The 25,329-nt window shown below is 35.7% G+C and overlaps 1 protein-coding gene across 26 annotated transcripts in view; it reads left to right on the top strand.

Annotated features, from left to right (window-relative positions):
• Nucleotides 1–25,329, top strand: part of PTPRK (protein tyrosine phosphatase receptor type K) — a 565,022-nt gene that overhangs the window by 320,613 nt on the left and 219,080 nt on the right. For all 26 annotated transcript variants that reach the window (XM_005551791.5, XM_074037021.1, XM_074037018.1 and 23 more), the window contains exon 7: nt 22,061–22,354. In XM_005551791.5, the coding sequence (XP_005551848.1) occupies nt 22,061–22,354 (294 nt within the window). The remainder of the gene's footprint in view (nt 1–22,060; nt 22,355–25,329) is intronic.

Raw genomic sequence — 25,329 nt, 5'->3', positions numbered from 1 at the left:
TCTTTTTTATGTGGAGAGTAAAGTGCTTTGTTGTTACCAATGCCTTGACTGAATGGCTTAGGAACAGTGTAAGACACTCTGAATTTTTTTTTTTTTTTTTTTTTTTTTTAATGAACACCTTTTATTATTACCAGCATGTATCTTTCTGCTAGGTGATGGAAGTGTGCCCTCTTGCTGAATGTGTGTGTTCTCTTTGATTCTTATAATGTGTTTCTGATATACCAAAATAAAGAGTTTGTTTTAAATATCACCAGATCTTTTTCTCTTTACCTTCCCTCTAAGTCACTTAAAATAATATTATTTTATCATAGACATAAAAACCCTATACATTCATTGATTTGATTACCATATTTGAGGATCATCATGGTTAATTATTGGATTTATAGCTAATAAAATGACTAAGATACACACTCTTTAGGGTGTTATAGTGCCATATGTAACTATGGTAATATCTAGTTTTAAAATTATAACATAATTTCTTTTTTCTCCACCAGGCTCTTTTCATGAGGGTCCAAGAAGCAAATAAAGCTTCTGTTTATGTTTTCATATTTCTAACTAAGAAAGTCTATTCCAGATTCAGTTACTAATGAGTATATGGAAAATGAGAAGCTATCTGGAAATGTGACTTTTCTTTTGAATGAAATATGTCAACAAGCAGGGCATGTCCCTAGGGACATTTTTCCCCCCTCTTATATTTTTTAACTTGAAATTTCTTTCTTTCTTTCTTTCCTTTATTTTTTTTTTTTCTGTGACAGAGTCTCACTCTGTTGCCCAGGCTGGAGTGCAATGGCACAATCTCAGCTCACTGCAACCTCCGCCTCCCAGGTTCAAGCAACTCTCCTGCCTCTGCCTCTCAAGTAGCTGGGATTACAGGTGCCCCCCACCGCTCCCGGCTAATATTTTTGTATTTTTAGTAGAGGTGGGGTTTCACAATGTTGGCCACGGCTGGTCTCAAACTCCTGACCTCAGGTGATCCACCCGTCTTGGCCTCCCAGAATGCTGGGATTACAGGCGTGAGCCACCACGCCTGGCCTTTGCTTGAAATTTCTTAACTTTCTTTCCTTTTGTTTTTCTTCAACTTTTAAGTTCAGGGGTACATGTGCAGGATGTGCAAGTTTGTTACATACATAAATGTGTACCATGGTGGTTTGCTGCACAGATTGTCCCATCACCTAGGTATTGAGCCCAGAATTCATTAGCTATTCTTCCTGATGGTCTCCCTCCCCTGCATGCCTCCATCCAACAGGCCCCAGTGTGTGTTGTTCCCCTCCGTGTATCCATGTGTTCTCATTATTCAGCTCTCACTTTTAAGTGAGGAATGTGGTGTTTGGTTTTCTGTTCTTGCATTAGTTTGCTGAGGATAATCGCTTCCAAGTCTCTCCATGTCCCTGCAAAGGACATGATCTAATTCATTTGTTTGGTTGCATAGTATTCCATGGTGTATATGTACCACATTTTCTTTAAGCAGTGGGTCATTTATGGGCATCTAGGTTGATTGCATGTCTTTGCTATTGTGAATAGTGCTGCAATGAACACACACATGCATGTATCTTTACAAAAGAATGATTCCCTTCTTTTGGGTTTATACCCAGTAGAGGGATTTCTGGGTCAAATGGTATTTCTGCCTCTAGGTCTCTGAGGAATTGCCACAATGTCTTCCACAAGAGTTAAGCTAATTTACATTCCAACACTTTATAAGCATTCCTTTTTCTCCATAACCTTGCCAGCATCTGTTGTTTTTGACTTTTTGATAATTACCATTCTGACTGATGTGAGATGGCATCTCTTTGTGGTTTTGATTTACATTACTCTAATGATCAGTGATGTTGACCTTTTTTTTTTTTATGTTTGTTGTCTGCATATATGTCTTCTTTTGAGTAATGTCTGTTCATGTCCTTTGCCTACTTTTTAATGGGGTTGTTTTCTTCTTGTAAATTTGCTGAAGTTCCTTCTAGACTATGGATATTAGACCTTTGTCAGAAGGATAGACTGCAAAAAGTTTCTCCCATTTTGTAAGTTGTTAGTTCACTTTGATGATAATTTCTTTTGCTGTGCAGAAGCTCTTTCATTAGATCCCATTTGTCAATTTTTGCTTTTGTTGAGATTTCTTTTGGTGTCTTCATCATGAAATCTTTGTCCATGCCTATGTCCTGAATGGTATTGCCTAGATTTCCTTCTAAGCTTTTTACAGTTTTCAGTTTTACATTTAAGTCTTTAACCATCTTAAGTTAATTTTTATATATATATTTTAAGGAAGGGGTCCAGTTTCAGTTTTCTGCATTTGGCTAGCCAGTTCTCCCAGCACCATTTATTAAATAGGGAATCCTCTTTCCATTGCTTGTTTTTTTTCAGGTTTTTCAAAGATCAGATGGTTGTAGGTGGATAGTCTTATTTTTGAATTCTCTGTTCTGTTCCACTGGTCTATGTGTTTGTTCTTGCATCAATACCATGCTGTTTTGGTTACTGCAGCCTTATAGCATAGCTAGAAGTTGGGTAGTATGATGCCTCCTGCTTTAATCATTTTGTTTGGATTGTCTTGGCTATTTAGGATCTTTTTTGGTTCCATATGAATTTTAAAATAGTTTTTTTTTTTCTAATTTTGTGAAGAATATCAGTGGTAGTCTAATGGGAATTCTGTTGAATCTGTAAATTACTTTAGGTAGTGTGGCCATTTTCATGACATTGATTCTTCCTGTCCATAAGCATGGAATGTTTCACATTTGTTTGTGTCCTCTGATTTCTTGGAGCAGTGGTTTGTAGTTTTCCTTGAAGAGGTTCTTCACTTCCCTTGTTAGCTGTATTTCTAGGCATTTTATTCTCTTTGTAGCAGTTGTGAATGGGAGTTTACTCAGAATTTGGCTCTATTCTTGCCTGTTGTTGGGGTATAGGAATGCTAGCAGTTTTTTTCACATTGATTATCCTGAGACTTTTCTGAAATTGCTTATCAGCTTAAGAAGCTTTCAGGCTGAGACGATGGGGTTTTCTAGGTATTGGATCATGTCATCTGCAAATAAAGATAATTTGACTTCCTCTCATCCTATTCAAATACTCTTTATTTCTTTCTCTTGCCTGATTTCCCTGGTCAGAACTTTAAATACTATGTTGAATAGGAGTGGTAAGAGACAGTGACCTTGTCTTGTACTGGTTTTCAAAGAGAATGCTTCCAGCTTTTGCCCAATCAGCATGATATTGCCGATATTGGCTGTGGGTTTGTCATATATGGCTCTTACTCTTTTGAAGTCTTTTCCATTAGTTTATTGAGAATTTTTAACATGAAGATATGTTGAATTCCATTGAAGTCCTTTTCTGCATCTATTGAGATAATCATGTTTGTTTGTTTGTTTGTTTGTTTGTTTTTATCTTTAGTTCTGTTTATGTGATGAATCACATTTATTTATTTGTGTATATTGAACCAACCTTGCAGCCCAGGGAAGAAGCCAACTTGATCATGGTGGATAAGTTTTTTAATATGCTGCTGGACTCGGTTTAACAGTATTTTGTTGAGGATTTTTGCATCGATGTTCATTAAGGATGTTGGCCTGAAGCTTTATTTTGTCTGTTGTATCTCTGTCAAGTTTTGGTATTAGGATGATGCTGGCCTTATAGAACGAAGTGGGGAAGAATCCTTCCTTTTCCATTTTTTGGATTAGTTTCCGTAGAAATGGTACCAGCTCTTCTTTGTACCTCTGGTAGAATTCAGCTGTGAATCCATCTGATCCTGGGCTTTTTTTTTTGGTTGGTGGGTTATTTATTACTGCCCCAGTTTCAGAATTTGTTATTGGTCTATCCAGGGATTCAATTTCAAATTGAATTTCTGAGTTGATTGAACCACAGAGATGGCAACTACCCCTTCCCTGAGGAACTCCGTTCTTCTTAGGTGGACTCCAGCCTGTCACCACTGTCTGGCTGGAATTCCAAGCCAGTTGGTCTTAACTTGTGAAGTACCCTGGAAGTGGGGCCTGCAGAACAACACTACTTGGCTCGCTGGATTCAGCCCTTCTCCTAGGAGTATGTAGGGACCCTCTCCCACTTTGCTGGGAATCCTGGGACCAGAGTATACGAAACTCCTAAGTCTCTGTGTGTACTTAAGCGACTGCTCTGCTGGGACATCACACAGCTCTGTGTATTGGACCTAAGGCCCTAGTAGCCTGAACTTACAAGGGCATTTCCTGATCCTCAGGTTGCAAATATTTACGGGAGAAGCATGGTTTCCCGGGCAGGGTTACATAATTCCTCACTGCTTCCCCTGGCTGGGAGTGGGGTTTCCTTTGGCTCCATGTCTCCCACAAGTGGGCCATAGTCCCACCCTGCTTTTCTTCGTTCTCCGTGGGTCGAGTTGTTTGCCTAGTCAGTCCCAGTGTGAGAACCTGGATATTTCAGTGGAAGGTGCTGAATTCACTGTCTGCCTTCATTCCTCTCCTTGAGTGCCACAGATGGCATCTGCTTATATTTGTCCATTTTCCAGGACCTCTATGGATCAATTTCTTCACTTTCCATACTCATTGGTAGTGATATTCCAACTAATAAGATTATTATTAATTTTATTAATAATAATCTTGCTACTTGAAGCAAGTTTTACATAAATATGAGTAAGAAACAGATTTGTGAGATTTACACCTTAAATTTCAATGATTCTTACTGCTGTGTTACTGAGATCATTATCTTGTCTCTTTAGAAACAATGCATTTACTTTAAGTTGCTTGGCTGCTATTTTTAACTGATTCCTGCCCTGACAAGTACCATGATAGTTATTACCTACCATTTTATTTTATATTTTTAACTTTTAAACTTTAATTTAGTAAAAAATATATATATTTTAATAGAGATGGGGTCTCACTATGTTTCCCAGGCTGTTCGTGAAATCCTGGCTTCAGGCGATCCTCCCATCTCAGCCTCCCAAAGTGCAGAGATTACAGGAATGAGCCATCACGCCTGGCCAAACCTATCATTTTATAGCAGATTCTCAATACAGGAGCAGGAGATGTGTGTTCCTTTCTAAATCAAGTGTAGTTTATGTTTGAAACTAGCACTACCACACATGTCCTTTTTTTAGATTCTGATATACTACTATAAACATACACACACTCATGCACACTCACATATGCATGGATGTGCTCTCAACCTTGATTTCAGCATGCCTTTTTTAGAATCTAGGCAGAACCTGGAATAAGTGTGGTTTATGAAAAGTTAAGAAATTATTCTGCTATTCCTCCTGCATTTTTCTTCCCCTCTTCCCTGAACATTTTTCTTGGGTTTTAGGTCAAGAATTATGAATTGCCTTTGTAGATCTAAGAAAATTTTGGAAGTGTTTTCAATGTCTTTAATAATATCATGAGATTCTTTGAGTTTCTGCACTCCCCTGTTTGTAGAAAAAATAAATTACATAGAATTTAATAGCATATCCTGTTTTAAAGTCATAGTGCTTAGTAATCAAAGAAAGTCCATAAGCACTTATTTTTAATTTAATATGAAAATTAAAAACACCTTCCAGGGTAGGCTCAGTAAGGTAGGTTTTTTTAATGTCCCAATCGTCTTCGATTAAGTACAAAGAAAATTTTGGACTCTGTCTTTCTTACTTCTGTTCTTTTCTTTTTCCCTTTCCTTTCCTTTCCCCTTTCCCCTTTCCCATTTCCCTTTCCCTTTTCCCCTTTCCCCTTTCTCTCTTCCCTCTTTCCTCTTCCCTCTCCCTTCTCCTGTCTCCCATCTCCCCTGTCCCCTCTCCTGTTTCCTCTCCTCTCCTCTCCTCTCCTTTCCTTTCCTTCTTTCAGACCACTCTATTGAATTCTCATTTGCAGACTGATAAAATAGGATTCGCAAACTTTTATTTATTTATTTATTTATTTTATTTTATTTTATTTTCGAGACAGGGTCTCTCTCCGTCACCCAGACTGGTTCACTACAGCCTCAGCCTCCCAGATACAAGCAGTCTCACCTCAGCCTCCCAAGTAGCTAAGGCTGTAGCTGAGCACCACCACACTGGCTATTTTTATCTTTATATTTCTTTTTTTTTTTTTTTTTGAGGCGGAGTCTTGCTCTGTCGCCCAGGCTGGAGTGCAGTGGCCAGATCTCAGCTCACTGCAAGCTCCGCCTCCCGGGTTTTACGCCATTCTCCTGCCTCAGCCTCCCGAGTAGCTGGGACCACAGGCGCCGCCACCTCGCCCGGCTAATTTTTTGTGTTTTTAGTAGAGACGGGGTTTCACCGTGTTAGCCAGGATGGTCTCGATCTCCTGACCTTGTGATCTGCCCGTCTCGGCCTCCCAAAGTGCTGGGATTACAGGCTTGAGCCACCGCGCCCGGCCTTTATCTTTATATTTCATAGAGCCAGGAGACTTGCTATGTTGCCCAGGCTGGTCTTGAATGCCTGGCCTTAAGTGATCCTCCTGCCTCAGACTCTCAAATTGCTGTAATTATAGATGTGAGCCCGCTGCTTGGCCTAGAAATCTTTACATGTATGCTGTGGAGCAAGTTTGCTCTATTTTTGTATCTTAAGTAGGGATGTAATCTAAATATCCCTTCATGATAAAAGTCAAATCATGAGCTAAATCCCCTTGTCAAATGACTCATTTGTGGAGTAGCTCCATTTCTACATTTGCTTACCTTACCTAGAGAGATGTTATTAGATGAGTTCAGAATTTTTCTCTGAACTAACAGTGGCAATGCAATCAGAGTACAAATAATATCAAGATATTAAAGACCTAACTTGGCATTATTCCAGTATAATGTTACATAAAGGAAATGTATTCTCATAATAGACAGATGCTCTGGGAAATGTATGAACTATCATATTTAGATCAATTCAAATAAGTAATTCTAAATAACTTATAGTTACAAAGCAGAAAAAAGTTTACTTGATGCCTTTATGTGGCATAATCACATCACAATATATGTAACATACAAAGATGGCTGTAGAACTCAACTGCTCCTTCTAACCTATACCTGATCCGTCTTATACGCAAAAACATTTGAATGCCTAAACTTTTGCAGATGGCTATTCTTCATGTTTCTTTTGATTTCGGGGATTCTCATGCTTTAGAAGCAAAAGATCTGGTGCAATGAAGCATTTAAGGAAAAACATAGATGCCCATGTTTGTGATTGATTTAGGAATTTTCAAGAGGAATTTTGAAGGAATTAGATTTTGCCATATATGCTGATTTTAAATGTTAAATCTCAGGATGAGATTCCACTTATACTTAGTGGCTTTTGTAGGGGTTGGTGGATTTTCTGGTTAACAATTTAGTTTGTTTCCTCCCTTTCCCTACCCTTTCCCTACCCTTTCCCTATTCTTTCCCTCCCTCCCTCCATCCCTCCCTCCCTCCCTCCCTCCCTCCCTCCCTCCCTCCCTTCCTTCCTTCCTTCCTTCCTTCCTTCCTTCCTTCCTTCCTTCCTTCCTTCCTTCCTTCCTTCCTTCCTTCTTTGGTGTATTGTAGGCATATGGAAAAGTGTATATTAAATATATAGTTTGATAAATGTATAGCTAGTTGAATATTACCAGCACCCCAGAAGTGCTACCTCATTCCATTCTAGTTAATAACCTCCTCACCCAGAGTAGCCACTGTTCTTGGCTTATAACGTGAATAAGTAACAAGTATATGTCATCTTACATATGAATAGTTTATACTCTTATCTGGTTTCTCTTATTTATCATTTAGTTTGTGAAATCCATATTGCTGCATGTAGCTATGCATCATAGAACATCATTGTTATGAAATCTGTTGTATGACTATGCCACAATTTATTCATTTTTCTGATGATAGACATTTGGTTCTTTTTCACCTTGAGCTATTTACAATAGCAGTATATTAATATACTAGTATATGACTTTTCAGGAACAGACAGGCTCATTTTGGGGTAGCATGTACCTCAAAGCGGAATTGCTAGGTCATAGAGTATGCTGATTTTCAGCTCAAGGAGGTACTGGCAAAAAAATTTCTTAATTTCTCATACAATTTATACTCCACCTTGCAAACATAAAGTTTCACATCTTCACCAACAGTTGACATTATCCTGCTTTCTTCCATTTCTAATTATCTTCTTATGTTAATTCTTTTATTTGTTCATAAATGCATTCATTCAACAAATATTGATTGCACTCAAGACATAAATGTAATTCAAAGGGAAACAATTTACAGTCCTTGCCTCAAGAAAGTCAGTAAGTAAAGAAAGAGGCAAAAAATATAGGTAAATCTCTTACCAGAAAAAATGCATTTATTTCAGGCTGAAGAGAGTGTGGTAAGAAAGGTTTTCAGAGGCAGTAATAACTGAACTGAGATTTGAAGACAGATAATTTTGCTAAGTGTATAAATGGCAAAAAGATACTCTAGGAAGTATAGGGTAAAGGTGGGATTTTATTATTATTATTATTATTATTATTATTATTATTATTATACTTTAAGTTCTGGGGTACTTGTGCAGAATGTGCAGGTTTGTTACATAGGTATACACGTGCCATGGTGGTTTGCTGCACCCATCAACCCATCACCTACATTAGTTATTTCTCCTAATGCAATCCCTCCCCTAGCCCCCTAGCCTCCCCAACAGGGCCCGGTGTGTGATGTTCCCCTCCCTGTGTCCATGTGTTCTCATTGTTCAACTCAAGGTGGGATGATTTTAAGAGAAGAGTTTCCCATGGAAAACACAAGTTGTTAAATGTGAACATATAATTGGACTTGAAGAGTGGTAACATATGAGGTTGGACAGATGAGCAGGAGGCAGATCATGAAAGGGCAGTGCATTTTATTTTAGGAAGTTTGCATCTTTCTTGGAAGTTTACCTTTAGCTACCTTAATAAGACATAGAATTGCATTTATCACCTATTGCATGATAAAACAACATAAAACTTAGTGGCATAAAACAATAACCATTTTATAATGCTCACTCACAGCTTCTGTGGGCTGTAAATTTGGCTGATATGTATATATCACTCTAATATATTTGGGTCCCGAGCTGAGAAGTCTCAAATTGAACAGCTAAAGGTAATTTAAACTCCTGGAGGCTATAATCGTCGGGCACAAGTCTGGCACTTGAGTTGGGATAATGCCACTGGCTAATTGAAAATTGGAAATGGTGGCACCTACAACAAATGTTCTAGGTTCCAGTGAACAAAGGGAAAGTTACTTTTTTTTTTTTTTTGACTAGCCTCAGAGGTCTCATTACATCACTTCCTCTAAGCTCTACTTGCTGAGCAGGCATGAGGTCTTTCTGGATTGAAGGGGATCCAGCCTCTCTATGCGAGTGCTATCAGCGAATTTGTAGCGCATTTTCAGACCACTGCAGTGACTAATGTTATTTTGTGCCTTAATTTCATGTTCTTTTTGCTATCTATTGTAATAGTCACAAAATCTATCTAGTATAGTTTGATTGTCCCCCCTCCCCAGGGGTTCTGACTGTAATTTGAATATCACTTAGGGGACACCTTGGTTTAGAGAGCACAGTCTTAACCGTTGATCTTTTTCCTCACATAATTGACATTGGTTTTATAAAGAAGAAAATATACAACGAGTACATTTATATCTCTGTTTCGCATAGTTTGCATTTATACATTAAAATAAAATAACTTTTGAAAGTAGATTTTAAAATACTCAGGTACAAATTAGTGCCTTTATAGTTTAAGGAAATTATTATGCCGTATAGTAATGATACATCTGGTATACTTCTCTGATTAATTTCCAAGTTTAGTGTCTTGACATTTGTTCAATGTCAGACTTTTAATTTAAAACCTGGACATGGACATTTAAAGATAGCTAATGCATGAGGGGCTTAAAACCCAAATGACAGGTTGCTAGGTGCAGCAAACCACCATGGAACATGTATACCTATGTAACAAACCTGCAAGTTCTGCACATGTATCCCGAACTTAAAGTAAGTCTTTTCAAGCAAAAAAAAAAAAAAAAAAAAAAAGAGAGAGAGAGATTTAAAAATGTAATTATATGGCACTGGAGCAGGAATTGATACCCTTCAGTTACAATATGAAGAGCTCTCAGCTATCAACTTACATTAGTGCATCATTTTACAAAATTTCATACCAAAGAAACATAGTACCTTCTTCTTTTTCCACAATATTTAAAATAGTAGCCTTCCTTTCTCAATTCTTTATTCACCTTACACCCACTGATTGAGATAATATTTTCAAGAATCTTCAATATCTATGAAAATATTAGTGCCATTTTATGTCTTATGGTTCTTTTCTCCAGCAAACTTTCAGCTGATCTGGCTGAGTGTGGAAAAGGATAGGGAATTTGAAATTCACAGAAAAGAATATGTGAATAGTCTGGATTGGTAGTCATTTTATGTCCTTATTTTTTAGAGACATGGTATTCATCAAAGTAGACTAGGAAGCTCTCTTGCTACTTAGGAACAGTAGCTGTGAAAGAAGATCCCAACTCCCTAGCTGTGTAATTGCATTACTCGTGCTCTAGAAACTCTTTTACTAGTCTAGAAGCTTTCTCTTGCTGTGCAAGATGGATTATAGAACTAGGCTGCCTTCCGGTATTTCTTATTTTGGATGATATGGCTTACTTTGATATTATGAAGGTGTGAAAGTGAGTGTGTTCAAGGGGAGTTGAAATAAAAGGGCTTTTGCTGGCTCAGCTGACACACTGGTATAAAATGTCTTTGAACAGGTAACTATTTACATGCTTAAGCATCTTAAAAATATTATTAACTTGTTATTTTGTCAGATGAGTCTATAATTATTGCCTACCTTCAGCTTCCATCTATTTATAAAACTAGGTGTGGTGATTTTGATAGCACTTTGACTATTGAGGACAGGTATTTTTGGTCCCTAAAGGAATGCTAATGGAATTACATGATTAAAATAATTTTTCAGAAGTCTTTATAGTAACCGTATTGATAGATCTGCTTTTACTGCATTCTCTTTTTTTCCCCCATCATTAAGTCTATATACTCTCCAATTACCCATGAAAACCTGCCTTTCTTAGTTGAAAGACTTATTGGAAGTACATAATAACCTGTCCTCTGGTTCCCAGGTCACGTCTACCTGATGTTTTTATATCATTGCCAGCAGGATAGCTTACCTAAAGTCAGTGACTCCATGTAATGAACTCATTTCTCCTGAAAAGTTCTCTCTCTTAATTTAATCCAATAAGACACATGGTTGTTTTTTGTTTAATTCCAAAATTGAGGCTATTTTTGACAATTGCTAATTTATATCATTTGATGTCCCTGAGTAAATATATATTGGGAATTTTTATGTTATAAAACTTAGTTGGATCTATATAAGCTAATGACAAATTTCCTTTGCTATGAAGATCTTAAAGTCTCTGAAGATTTATGATTTTTTGATCCAAAGAGAGGCTTATAATTATGACTTCTCTGGAGTTAGTAGTACATATATCAATCTTGTTATATAGTGGAATTTTATATTGACTGAAGTCTTGTTCCATTAGTTTTACTATGTCATCACAATTCCTTTTTCATGAAAAAGTAAATATATTAGTAGTATGTACAGGGATGTGCCTGGACAAGTCATTGTGACTTTGTACCCCACATAGACATGTAGAAATAATAGGTAAATAATAATTCCCCTGATTAACTTAGGGTAAATAAAGTCCTGCATTTTACCTGACCGGAAACCAGGGTCATTGAGTGGAGGATGCAAATAGTGTGTCCTGTTTTACTGCAGGTCTGAGTCATTACATTTTAAAATGGTCATCAATTGTTGGTTTCATGTACTTAATATTGACTTCATTATTTGGTATTGACTTGAAATGATTACAAAGTGTGTATTTATAATGAACATATGCTTGTACATTGTATGTTACAAAGACAACACAATGGAGTGTTTAGACCTGGGGAGCAAGTTGGCAAACTTAGATTATGTTTGATTATAACTGTCACAAAAATCTTCTAATTATGTAGTTTTAAAATTTCTTAAAATTTGGAATTTAGGCTGATGACATTTTACAAATGTATTTATATTCTAGATGTGGAAGATTCAAGATAGTTTTAATAATTTTTTTCATTATATATACATGTCACATATATTTACATATGTGTAGGTCTGTATATATGTATACTACACACACACATCTATAAGTAGAGATTATATTCTCATTATAGAGATTTTTGCAGTAGAATTTTTTTTTAATTGGTATCTCCTTGTTTACTGGATTCAGACATTGTGTCTTAATATGTATTAGCATAAAATGAATGTAAATAGTGTTATTGTACTCCAAACCCTTTTGCCTATAATCTAGAATGGAATAATAGCCAGTACTATATAATCTAGGCATATTCAACAAGTAACTGGGACATATATTGCCATTGACAAACACAGTTCCCTTCCTTTCTCCAACCATATTTTTTAAATATGTCACCTTTTTTTTTTTTTTTTTTTTAAGAGTCACCTTTAACTCTTAACACGCAATATTTTAAAGAGTTACTTTTAACTGTTTAAGGTGACTGATGATATGGTGAGGACATCACCTGTGACTGATGATATGGTGAGGACATCACCTGTTTATGGCCCTAGACTTCAGTGACCTGAACAGAGTTAAAGGCTTTCCTGGTTTTATTGCTGACTTGATTGTTATTCCTGGAATCAACTGGATGTTCTTTTCTTGAAATACTATGAACACTTTGAGCTCTGACAAAGTTGAAATGAGGTATTAAATGGCTAAGAGAAAAATCTCTGTATTTATTAGCTTATGACTCATTTATAGGGATTCATAACCATGTTGACTGTAGTACTGAGAGAGGCTTTTGTAAAGTTGTTAAAATTATCGCAATAATTTATAATTCTAAACCAATTCACTACATGGATATTAATGAAGAAGAGAGTAGTTTTGGACAAAATGAGACACAATTTTTTAGTTTCCCTATAGTTTGATTATGAGCTAAAGGACAGATAAACTTCACTTTTTAAAATTCCATCACCTTTTCATCCACCCTAAATATGAACCTAACCTTGTTTTAGTTTTTGCTGACATCTAAAACAGTGTGCTGCAGCTGTGCCTTTTTATTTCAAGCAGGTAATAAAGTTATTGCAACAATGTTTTCAAATCAAGGTGAATAAAACGCCATGGTAATGCATAGGATATAAAATTAAGTATGCAAAATTTGCAGTTTCATTGCCGAAATGATTCTTCTTACTTCAGCACTTTAGGGAGCAGGAAAAAGCCATGTCATAGACATTAAATACTGTAATTCTACAGATCTTGCATTTCAAAAACTGAATACATATCACACAGGGACTTGAGAGACAAAATCATTGTTGAATATGAAGAGCAGCATATTTAGCATCAGAATTTTCTCCTACCCTGAATTAAATTTTTGTTCAAGGGACACACACGCACACAGACACATATACACACACACGTATTAGTCCAATTATATACAATTTCTTATGGGTCTTGTATATTCAAATTAGTTTTAAAATACATAAATTGGAGTGTTTACTTCACATGGAAAATACTTAAAACATTTTAATTGATGTGATTTGTTGAAAAGGCAAAAAAATATTAATGCTAGAATTGTAGCTGTGCCTTTTTTTTTTTTTTTTTTTTTTTTTTAAACAAGCTGGGTAAATCATTTGATTCCACTTGGTCACTAAGCAGTTGCTTAGAATGTGTTCTTTTGTTCCAGTCAACTAACTCATTTAATTAAACAGTAACAATTTGTGGACGCTATGTATCTGTCAGGGCATTTGGCTTGCTACATGGTTCAAAGTGTGAGGTGTTAAATCTTACTTTTTAAGGGCTTAATGTTAACACCTGAAAATTAAATAAGTACATAAATAAAGTTTTGGTATTGTGTTCTCCAAGTGTCGATTGTTACACTGAATTGTACGTTTTAAAATGTGGAATAGGTAGAATTTACGTAGTTTTTTCCCTTCCTTCCTTCCCTCCTTCACTCATTCCTCCTTCCGTCCTTCTCCCTTCCTCCCTTCCTCCCTTCCTCCCTTCCTCCCTTCCTCCATTCCTGCCTTCCTCCCTCCCCTCCCCTCCCCTCCCCTCTCCTCTCCTCTCCTTCTGATACAGGGTCTCACTCTGTTGCCCACGCTGGAGTGCAATAGCATGAGCCTGACTCACTGCACCCTCAACTTTCCCAGGCTCAGGTGATCTTCACATCTCAGCCTCTCGAGTAGCTGGGACCACAGCTGCCAGCACACCTGGTTAATTTCTGTATTTTTTGTGAAGATGGGTTTTCACCATGTTGCCCAGGCTGGTCTCAAACTCCTGGGCTCAAGCAATTTTCCCCCCCTCAGCCTCCTAAAATGCTAGGATTACAAGCATGAGCCACTGCTCCCAGGTGATAAGTTTTTCTTACAGTGGCCTGGGTATTTGGGGGCATTGTTAAGGCAGTCATTCATTCTATAATAATAGTATTGAACTTTGTCAGGTGCTACAAGAAACACTGGGAATGTAATGATGAGAATGTTTTATGGGCACATAAATTGTATTGAAAAACAAGGATAAAAGAAAAAGCTGTCACTCATGGTCCTGGAGTTCCCTGGTCACTGCTATTAACTTTTTGGTATATTTTCTTCTGTTTTTGGTGGTTGCTGATTTTGTTTTTTCAAGGATATACTTTTTACTTGTAAAAGTGAAAACTAATGATATTTATAACTTGTGTTCTGTTGAGAAGTTACACCATGATTTACCTCCCATTTTCCCATCATTGATTATTTTGATCACGTTTTTACTTTACTTTTAAGCAAAGACTGAAAGTATCTCCTTATGATACATTTCTCAAAGTGTTATTACTTTACACATATTTATTTCCTGATATATAAATTATTTTCCAAAAATATTGTTATCAGTTCACTTGCCTATGAACAATTCATGTACTCACATGCCCATTTACATGTGTTTTCCTGGCCACAGTCAAGCCCATATTAATAAATGATCACTCCCACAGCCACGGAGCTTGCACTCTCCTCAATATGCTGCTCCATTGCCCTTTTGAGAAATGGAAATATAAGTGATGTAGATTTAGGTAAGGATAAGTGGTGAATTTATTATTTTCAACATTGTTAAAATTATTTTCTATATTGTTGAACTGTTCAAGAGGAACCTATTATTGTTTTGGACTAGAGAAGTTTTTTTTTTTTTTTTGCTTCAGATTTAGTAAGTTATAATTAACAAATAAAATTGAATATATTTAAGTTGTACAATGTGGTCTTTTGGTATATGTATGCAATTTGAAATAATTATCGAGCTAATTAACATATATTTATCATCTCACCATTTATTTGTGGTGAGAATATTTAATATCTACTCTCATAGAAATGTTGAAGTATACAATACATTATTATTAATTATAGTTACCTATACTATAGTAGATTTCCAAAATTTCTTTGTCTGAACAAATTCTGTACGCTTTGAATGTTTCTCCATTTCCCTAGAAACTCCCCGCCCCGCCCCGGTCCCCATGGTAACCACCATTCTACTCTCTGCTTTTATGAGTTCAAGGTTTTTAGATTTCACATATAAGTAAGATCATGCAGTATTTGTCTTTCTGTGCCTGGCTTTTGAACAATTGCCCCCAGTAGGGAGCCACTGGGAGAGAATGAAGAAACTCTGTTTAGCTAAATATAATTAATAGTAATAAAAATATAGTATAAACAAACATATATAATATCCCATTAAATGGACACTTTATTATTTGTAAATCTTTTTTCCTCTTTTATCTAAAGTTTTCTACCTACTTACCATTGTGAAATCATATGTGCTTATTTGATGGTTCTCAGAAGTTATTCGTGTGTGAAATATTGTAAGCATAGATAGTGAGGCACAGTACACACTCTTTCCTTAGTTCTTCATAGCTATATGCAGACATCTATCTAATTTTCATAGAGATCATAATACATAGTGGTAGCTCCTTCTGCTACATAGGTGCTGGCATAGGGGCCTCAGGTCAGCCAACATCCAAACTTTGTGGTGTCTTAGCATTAACTTTATTTGACCAGTACAAGCTTATGAGCCACCTAAGTAATATGATTGGAAAAAGGTCTCCAGGCCGGGCCTGGTGGCTCACAACTGTAATCTCAGCACTTTGGGAGGCTGAGGTGGGCAGATCACCTGAGGTCAGGAGTTTGAGACCAGCCTGACCAACATGGTAAAACCCTATCTCTACTAAAAATACAAAAATTAGCTGGGCATGGTGGCATGTACCTGTAATCCCAGCCACTTAGGAGACTGAAGTAGGAGAATTGCTTGACCCTGGGAGGCCGAAGTTGTGGTGAGCCAAGATCACACCGCTGCACTCCAACCTGGAAAACAGACTAAGACTCTGTCCAAAAAAAAAAAAAAAAAAAAGTATCTATCACTTGAATTGATGGTTTAAAAAATAGATTTTAATATAATAAAACAAATTTAATTAAATTCTATTACTGTACAAATATGTAAATAAAACTCAATAGTTGTTTATATTAAAAATGTATAGAATTTGCTGACTACATTGTGAGCTAAAATATGAGCTAAATTTATGATGAGTTGTTTGAGTCCTAAGGAACTTGTGAGGATTGAAAATTTGAAGTATCAGAAAAATAACAGTGTGAAATCATGAAAGAATTCTCATAAATATATCTGGGTTGCAGTTTTTAAACTGACATGGTAGGAGAAACCTTATTAATCTAAAAATTTTCAAATGTACGCTTCTTGTTTTAACATCTAAGGAAAAATTAAATTGTGTTATTGTACAGATGATATTTAATGTTCAAATGAATTGCTTCTAAATATGAATAACCTGCTTTCCGTTTGTTATGGGAGCAAAGGTCATCTTTCTATTCATCAATGATATTAAGTTTCTTGAAATGCTCAAGAATTTATTAAATTGTGTTACCAACTTGTTGACATAAGTTAAAATCATTTAAAAATTATTGTAGTGTAGCTGATAAATGCCTGAATTAGATGGACCAATGATGTCATTCTTCCTCCCCTTAACCTCCCTCATGTCCATTTTCTTGTACTTCCAGTAGGTAGTGGGAAAGAAAACTAAACAATGAGAAGCATTGTGAATTTGTTGTCTAACAGGAACCAGAACTGGATAAAAATTTTAGTGAGGTAAATTATAAAGAAACAGAGTAAAATTGACTTCAGAGTGATTCTTTCATTTAAGTAAACAAATGGTAGCAAATAAAAAATATTCCATCTCCAAGGCAAATATTCTAGTGTTGAATGTGTTAATGGAGCAATGGACTCCTGTAAAACATAATTTTCATCATCTCTGTTATTCCCTTTTACAATAAATAGTAAAAAGAAAAATATGGGCCGAGTGTGGTGGCTCACACCTGTAATCCCAGCACTTTGGGAGGCCAAGGTGGGCGGATCACAAGGTCAGGAGTTTGAGACCAACCTGGCCAATATAGTGAAACCCCATCTCTACTAAAAAATACAAAAACTAGCCAGGTGTGGTGGTGTGCACTTGTAGTCCTGGCTATTTGGGAGGCTGGGGCAGGAGAATAGGAGAATAGCTTGAACCCAGGAGGCGGAGGTTGCAGTGAGCCGAGACTTCTCCATTGCACTCCAGCCTGGATAACAGATGAGCCGTCTCAAAAAAAAAAAAAAAAAAAAAGATATAGATACATTATTAACTTTTAAATAATCTGCTACTCTGGACCCAGCTCAGAAACTTTCATAGGTGAAGTATTTTCTGATCACAAGCTTTCTACCAAACTGGCGAAAAAGTGGAGTTGAAATATCTGGCAGGAGGAAGGATGAGATCATGTCTGTGGTAGGCTGAAAAATGCCCCCCAAGTAGATTCTAATCCTTGGAATCTGTGAATGTTCCTTATATGGAAAAATGATGTTTGCAGATGTGATTAAGTTAAGGATGTTGAAATTGTGAGAAGATCCTGGATTATACGTATGGGCCCTAACGGCAATCACAAGCATCCATATCCATATGGAAGGCAGAGGGAGATTTGACTGCAGACGGGAGAGGAGAAGGCAATGTGAACAAATGAAAGGAATTTGGAGGGATGTGGCCACAAGACAGGAATACCAGCTTCCACCAGAACTTAGAAGACTCAATCAACTGATTTTTTCCTAGAGCCTTTGTAGGAAGTATGGCCTTCTGACAGCTTGATTTTGATCAAGTGGTACTGATTTCAGATTTCTGGCTTCCAGGACTTGGAGAGAATGTCTGTTGTTTTAAGTCACCAAGTCTGTAGTAATTTGTTGCAGCAGTCATCGGAGAATAATGTACTATCATTGCCTCCTTCTATAGTGGTAGGACTGATCCTAGGATACTTTATGTCAAGGCCCCATTGACAAATAAAACCCTTAGGAAGGAGGTAGGATTGAGAGGTATTTAATTTATCTAATTGAGAAACTAAATGTAGAAGTGTTTTTTGCCTTGACATTTACTTTGTGCTGACTTTTTCTGGATTTGTAGCTTCTATTTCTTATTCTGCATTTTATTAATTAACTGAATTTTGGTAAGTGACACATGTGTTTGTAAAATAGCATTATATTAGGAATAAAGGAATGGGAATATTCTTTCATAATGATTTGCTTGATTTCAAGACACTTTTAAAAATTATTTGAAATAAAAACAAATAAAACAATTTGAATATATAATTGGGGTTTTATAATAGGTTCAGATCTAGAATAATGAATGTAAGTCATTAATTGAAAGTTAATTGGTAACATTGGCAAAGTTTATCTTATAGTTTGGGGATTGCATGCTTCAGTTGATACCTCCTGTACAACTGGGATTTATTCGCACCACACCTCTGGGTCTGGTTGTGTATTAAGTTATGAAGAATATTAATATTGCTGCAGAACAATTACTTGTTCATTTGTGAACTGATTAAAATTCATGCATAATTTGTGGAAATGAATAGAGATTTTATAAATAAGCCCCATTGTTCTCAAGGGCCTGAAAACAAAATACATATGCTAATATAAAGCTACTTTTTACCTCCAACATAAAAATTTAATATGTAGTGGTATATTAACCTCATTAATGCTAGATTTTACATCTGAAAATCATGCTGTTAATCAATATATATGCTTTTAAGTCTCTCTTAACATTGCCACATTTCCAATGAGCAATTGCTTTGATTGCTGGATTGCCCCCATTTTTGGCCTGACCATGGCAAGTAAGATGGAAAACTGGCCAGAGTGAACTACTACCCTTCTGACCAAGTCTTGACTGATTACATCAAACTCATTTCTTCATGTACAAACAACACTAGTGTTGAATATTTATTTTCATTGTTAAAATGTATATGCTATATGGCAAAACAGAACAAAGCAACCTAGCATCACACAGGGCTTGTTGTTGTATTTAGGAGTTGAGTCTTTAAAAATTCTTCAAATAATGCCTAGTGCACTGATGAGGAAATTATAATATGAAGTTAAATAATATATTTAAGATTACACCGCTATTAATATGTAAGCATTTTTTCTAATTAGGTTTCCAGACTACAAATTTTTGTTTTCTTTTATATGTCACTTCCCTAAAAATAGAAATGTTGGAATTAATGTTATGCTTTACTTTTTCACTTATTTCTCTTCTTTCTTTCACTTGTTTCTTATGTTGTGGTATGGCTATTTTTTCTTTCCTTCCTCTCTCATCTTCTGCTCTCCTCTTAAGTTTTCTCCTTATTTTCCATAGCAATAGTGTGCAGAGTTTTGATTGGTGAGATTCAACATTTGATATACACACATAAGTTCAGGTTTCGGAATATCTATAAATTTATGATTAACCATGTTTTGTTATGTGTAATTCACTTGGCACATTGTTCCTGTTTATTCTACCCCTACACTGGGGTAGAACCCTAGTGAGCTGTAAATTTAGCATTCTCTCCTACTTAAATTAGTTAGTATATGAGCCATCTGGAATGAAAACAAACATTGCACATATGAGGCAACTCAGTTTATTCACAAAATACAGACTGCTTCTTAAAATATGTGCAGCATTTAGGTAATCTCGGAAGACATTTACATTTTTTTCTATTATGTTCATTTCTCGATTCAGTTTCATTTTAGTTTAGGGTTTGAGAATACATCAACTTTCTCCCTGTCTATGAAAACTTTTTAAAACTCTGAGTATAAAAGTTGTTAGAGCAGCTGGTAAAATTTCATGGTATGAAATGTCTAGTTCTTTCTGTAGTTCATAAATGAAAATTCTAAACTGTTTATTTCATTGAAACTTTTTTCTTTTGTGAATAACTTCTCCATTGAATTCAGTTGTGAAAATGGAAAGACCTCACCTGCTATGCAATTTTGACTACATATTGTTTAAACAATTTGCAAACTATCAGGAATGGATGTTGTAGTTAAAGTTTATAAATCATGTGTTAACCACTTTTCTGTAGAAATTATAAATGTTTGCACTTCATATAGCATATGTTATCATCTTTGATCTTAGTTTTGTTTTTGTTTTAAACATGAGCACAGTGAATCCCAAGGTCATGTGGTTCTACCAATAATTAGTTTAAAAGTTATTGCCATAATGAGCTATGAGTACTTGTGAGGAGTAACTTATGTCCTTCAAGTGATTTTGGACAGAAAAGTATTGATATCACATTCGTGATTTAGCAGTCTTTTTTTCTATATAAATTTCAGTTTAAAATAATGAATTCATTGATTTCTTTTTACAATGTCTCCCCTACAATGTTATATGGATACCCAATGTGTAGGACAGCCTAACAATTAATAGCTACTCAGTTAATGTTTGTCCATATGAATTTTGAAAGAATCTTCTTGAAAATTACTTTAGCCTGTGTAGCAGTACAGACTAGGTAATCTTATTCCTAATTTTAAGGTTGTTTGTAAGTCAGAGGCTTTTATGCTAGAAAACTATACTTTTATACAGTCAGGTTTAACAAGAAAATCCTGGTCTGCACCTGAACATTCTTGTTTCATTTAAACTGGCATACGAAGGTTAAACCTGTCTACAGGCCTTGTTTGCATTATTTTTTTTTTCATGCAATGCGTTGCCATTGAAATAAAAAATCCGACTAGAAAGATATTGATTATGTGCTCATGACTTCCCTCTATTTGTGCCTTCTTCAGTCCACCCCATACCTGGAGTGGATTGGGATGAGGGAGCATTTTGTGATTGTGTTTAATAGTTTTACTTTATGTGTTTTGCTCCAACTCTTAAAAAAAAACTTTTAAATCAATTTTTGAGCAATTACTACTTTATTAAGATTGACACTTTCTTTAGGTCTTTTGACTTTCCCAAGAAAAGTGAGAAGTGTTCCATGAATTCAGAGAACTTCTTGACTTATTACTCCTTTTGGAAAGACCATACGAACAGAGCTATAGCTGTTGAGTCCTCAATAAAGTTCAGTGTCTCATAAAGTTCAGTGTCTCATTTCAGTGACATTGTTCTAATGAAAGAAAAAACGTGCCTTAATATGTCATTCATAATTTCTATAAATCCAAACATTGAAGTAATGTTTTCCAAAGTTTCTTTCAAGCAAAATATCTTAAGATATCAAAAATTAAATTATAGTGTGCCTTTGACATTTGAGTTTAATAGTTGGTGAATTGCCTTATCTTATGCTGCTCCCAAAAGCCACTGATGTTTAGTGATTTGTGATTGTGCCTAGGTGTAAATTTAAGTTTGTCATACTGTGAGGCAGGTTTGTGGAAACAAGTTAGCACCCGGCATCAGTTTCTGAGTTCAGTTATGCTATTCTTTCTTCCTTTACTCATCTGTAGAAACTGTGAAGAAGTAGCAAGGAAAGCAAACAGAAAAATACCTCTTGGTCATAGTTCATGAATGAAATAAATTGTGAAAGATCAACTCTACTCTCTTAGAAGCTAATTAGAGCTATCCATATCTAAATATTTTATTTTTATTTCCTTTGTATATTGTGCCTTTACAAGTTTATCTCCTGAAAAAAAAAAATGTGTTTTCAATAAAAGAAAAAATATGTTAAAATGGTCATATGTACCTGCAAACTTATATGTTCTATAAAAGTACAACTGTCACATCATGCACATTCTAGTTTTCTTTTAAGTATTTAGTATGCATTTCTAATAAATGTTCTATTAAGCATTTAAACCTTATTAGACATTAATATATCTGTGATTATTTTAAATCTTACTAATTGAAGTGCACACTCATCTCTCCTAGAACCACCAAGACCCATTGCTCCTCCTCAGCTGCTTGGTGTTGGGCCTACATATTTGCTGATCCAACTAAATGCCAATTCGATCATTGGCGATGGTCCTATCATCCTAAAAGAAGTAGAGTACCGAATGACATCAGGATCCTGGACAGAAACCCATGCAGTCAATGCTCCAACTTACAAATTATGGCATTTAGATCCAGATACCGAATATGAGATCCGAGTTCTACTTACAAGACCTGGTGAAGGTGGAACGGGGCTCCCAGGACCTCCACTAATCACCAGAACAAAATGCGCAGGTAAGACTGAGTAGCAGGCCTTTCTAACTTGTGAAGGAATCTAGCATAAGACACATTAATACATGCAGTATTGAAGGTTCTCCTTATTTGATATATGATATAGTCACACTAGTAAGAGTTCCAATGAATTAGGTAAATCATCACCTTCATTATGTCATAATTTGACTGATTTGAGAACATGGGAGTGCTTCTCTATTATCAATCCATGATTATTATGAATCTAGAGTCTTTTATTGGCATGGTAATTTTGGTGAGCCTGCTACATATTCAGTCCAAAAATCTCTGATAGCTGTAATTGAAAGTATTATTAGGAGAAAAGATCAATGTAGTTCAAGCAAATACCGAATACGTTTTTTATCATGTGGAAATTCTATCCCTCAGTAATTTTGTTATAGTCAGTGTAAAGGCCACTTCTTATAATATGGAAAAGAAAAGTTAGTCTGGACGATGCCTCGGTGAGATAACTGTTTTCTTCGGAACGTCCTGTTGTTGAGGACAACCTCGGGAGCTTGACACCCGGCTGCAGAACACAGAGAGATTTTCCTTACATTTTAAGCCTTTCTATTGCCTTCCTCATGACTAAAACTGAGTAGTGAAAATAATCGCATATGGAGAAAACACAAAAAATAAAAATGAAAAATTATATATAACCACACATCCTGGTTCTTTACCATGTTATAATGGGAGGAATTGTTAGCTATGAATTAAAAGCCAAGAGTTTAAATATCTAAGTTACTTGAGTACAGTTTTAGTTGTAGTGTGTATTTTGTCTTTTGTTTCTTGAGCATCTGTTTGTCATTGACAGTATCGTTGGGCTACCCACCGGGGTACTGAGCTACAATCCAAGCAAAATCCATTCGGTTACCTGATGTATTAAAGAATAAAAATTCTTTAATCCAGAATAATACTTATATATCAAAAGCTCTTGCTGAAAGATATTCACTAATAGGAAATTTAACTTCTCAACTGTTAGCCTGAGACTTAGATGATAGAGAGTCCAATAATTTGCTGATTGCTGTATACATTTATCTGGTGGTTGAAAAGGAGCTTAAGATAGAAGATGTTGGGTAAATCTCCATGGCTCAGCCTAAATCTCACAATTTGCTTTTCAAATATTCTGTATGGCTATGTCCTTTCAATTGAGGTCATGTGACAAATTGTTTCTATGATAGAAGGTAAACTTCCCAAGGGAGAGGCAAGTTGACTCCATAATCTCAACTACTCAGAGAAATCATTTAAAGAGGAAGCAATTTGGAAACTAAAAAGTAGTTCACTCTCTATTCCAAAATTAATATCCCATGCTAATATGCAAAATTGAATTATGGAGTGAATTTTACTAAAAATATTGCATACATATGTTTTCTAATAAAATTATACTTTTCTACATATATATAAATTTATAATGTATATATAAATTGTAACAATGTTGACAATTTGGTGTTCCATTGGTTTCCCTCTTGACTACCTTTGCCCAAACTGCTTTCTTCTAAGTATTTCACCTGCTTTATTTTTTATTTTTGTCAAAATAGATCTTTAAAAAATTAGCATTACCACACAGTGTATTGTTAATATAATGTAACTTTTGTTTAACTTAGGAATTATTTGAAATTGGTTCCAGATGTGAAAGCCATGGAGATTGCATGTAAATAATGTTGTGTTTTAAAGCCAATCGCATGTAAATAATGTGTTTTATAACTGGCTTACCGTGTTAAGTGGATAAAACATGTTAATGAATATTGATTTATCCCTATGCTTATGTTCTGAGTGGACGTTAGACTGTTTAAGTAAAAATATTACTATAAAGTGCTTTGAAGTAGTTTATTCTGAGAATAGCCTTATCTATGTGAGAGGCGATAGAGGATAATTAACTTACACTCATAGCTGCTTTCTTGTCTCACTCTGTTGTCCAGGCTAGAGTGTAGTGGCGCGATCTTGGCTCACTGCAGCCTCTGCCTCCCGCATTGAAGCAATTCTCCTCTCTCAGCTTCCCGAGAAGCTGGGTTTACAGATACGCGCTACCATGCCTGACTAATTTTTGTATTTTTGTAGGGATGGGTTTCACCATGTTGGCCAGGCTGGTCTCGAACTCCTGATCTACAGTGATCCACCCACCTCGGCCTCCCAAAGTGCTGGAAATACAGCTGTGAGCTACCGTGCCTGGCCCATAGCTGCTTTCTAACTTATAAATGCCTTGATATTTTGGAATTATACTAGTCTTTTTATCTGATTCCTTTTCTGAGAAACATTTAATTTGTGTATTCTTTGTGACATAAAATGCTTTCAGGCTCAGTCACTTGTAGTTTTACTCCCAATGGTATTAAGTTTGTTTCTAAAACTATCTTTCACATGTAATGAGTCTTTATCACACATGTTTACTATAGCTAATTAATGTCCTCATAAGGTATGTCTGCAAGATTTTGGGGGAGGGAAGTACTTATAGACTAGATTTTTCTGCAAATTTGAGAGGAACCATGGTTACTATTTCATCAGGAATGTCTACTAATCTTGCTCTATTATTAGAAAAGAAAGAGAAGCTTATGTAAGTATATGTTGTATTAATTTTTAAACAGTCTATAAAAAGGAGACATGGAACATAATTGATGTATATAATATAATTAAGTAAAAAGTCAATGATAGTTAGCATTATGATGTATGTCCATCTACTTCCCTTCTTTAAGATCCATTTCTCTTTCCCCAATTTTCGGGTCCCCCAGACTTGAAATTACCAGTACCACTATTGGCCTCAGCCCAGAAGCTCATATCAACGAATAGAACACAGTTTATGTTAACTATGATATTAACTGAAGTTTACTACAGATTGCAGAAACTTTAAATGTTTCGTAATCTTGGGAAATACCTCTGAGACTCCAAACATAACCTTTGGAGGAAGTTACCATCTAATTCTGTTAAATTCTGCATGCCTAAATACTGGTTCTATAAGAGGAACTGAATACTAGATTTATAAACCATTCTTT

This window comes from Macaca fascicularis, chromosome 4 (genome assembly GCF_037993035.2).
Source record: "Macaca fascicularis isolate 582-1 chromosome 4, T2T-MFA8v1.1".
In the NCBI taxonomy this organism is placed as follows: domain Eukaryota; kingdom Metazoa; phylum Chordata; class Mammalia; order Primates; family Cercopithecidae; genus Macaca; species Macaca fascicularis.
This window is presented reverse-complemented; position numbering and strand designations above follow the sequence as displayed.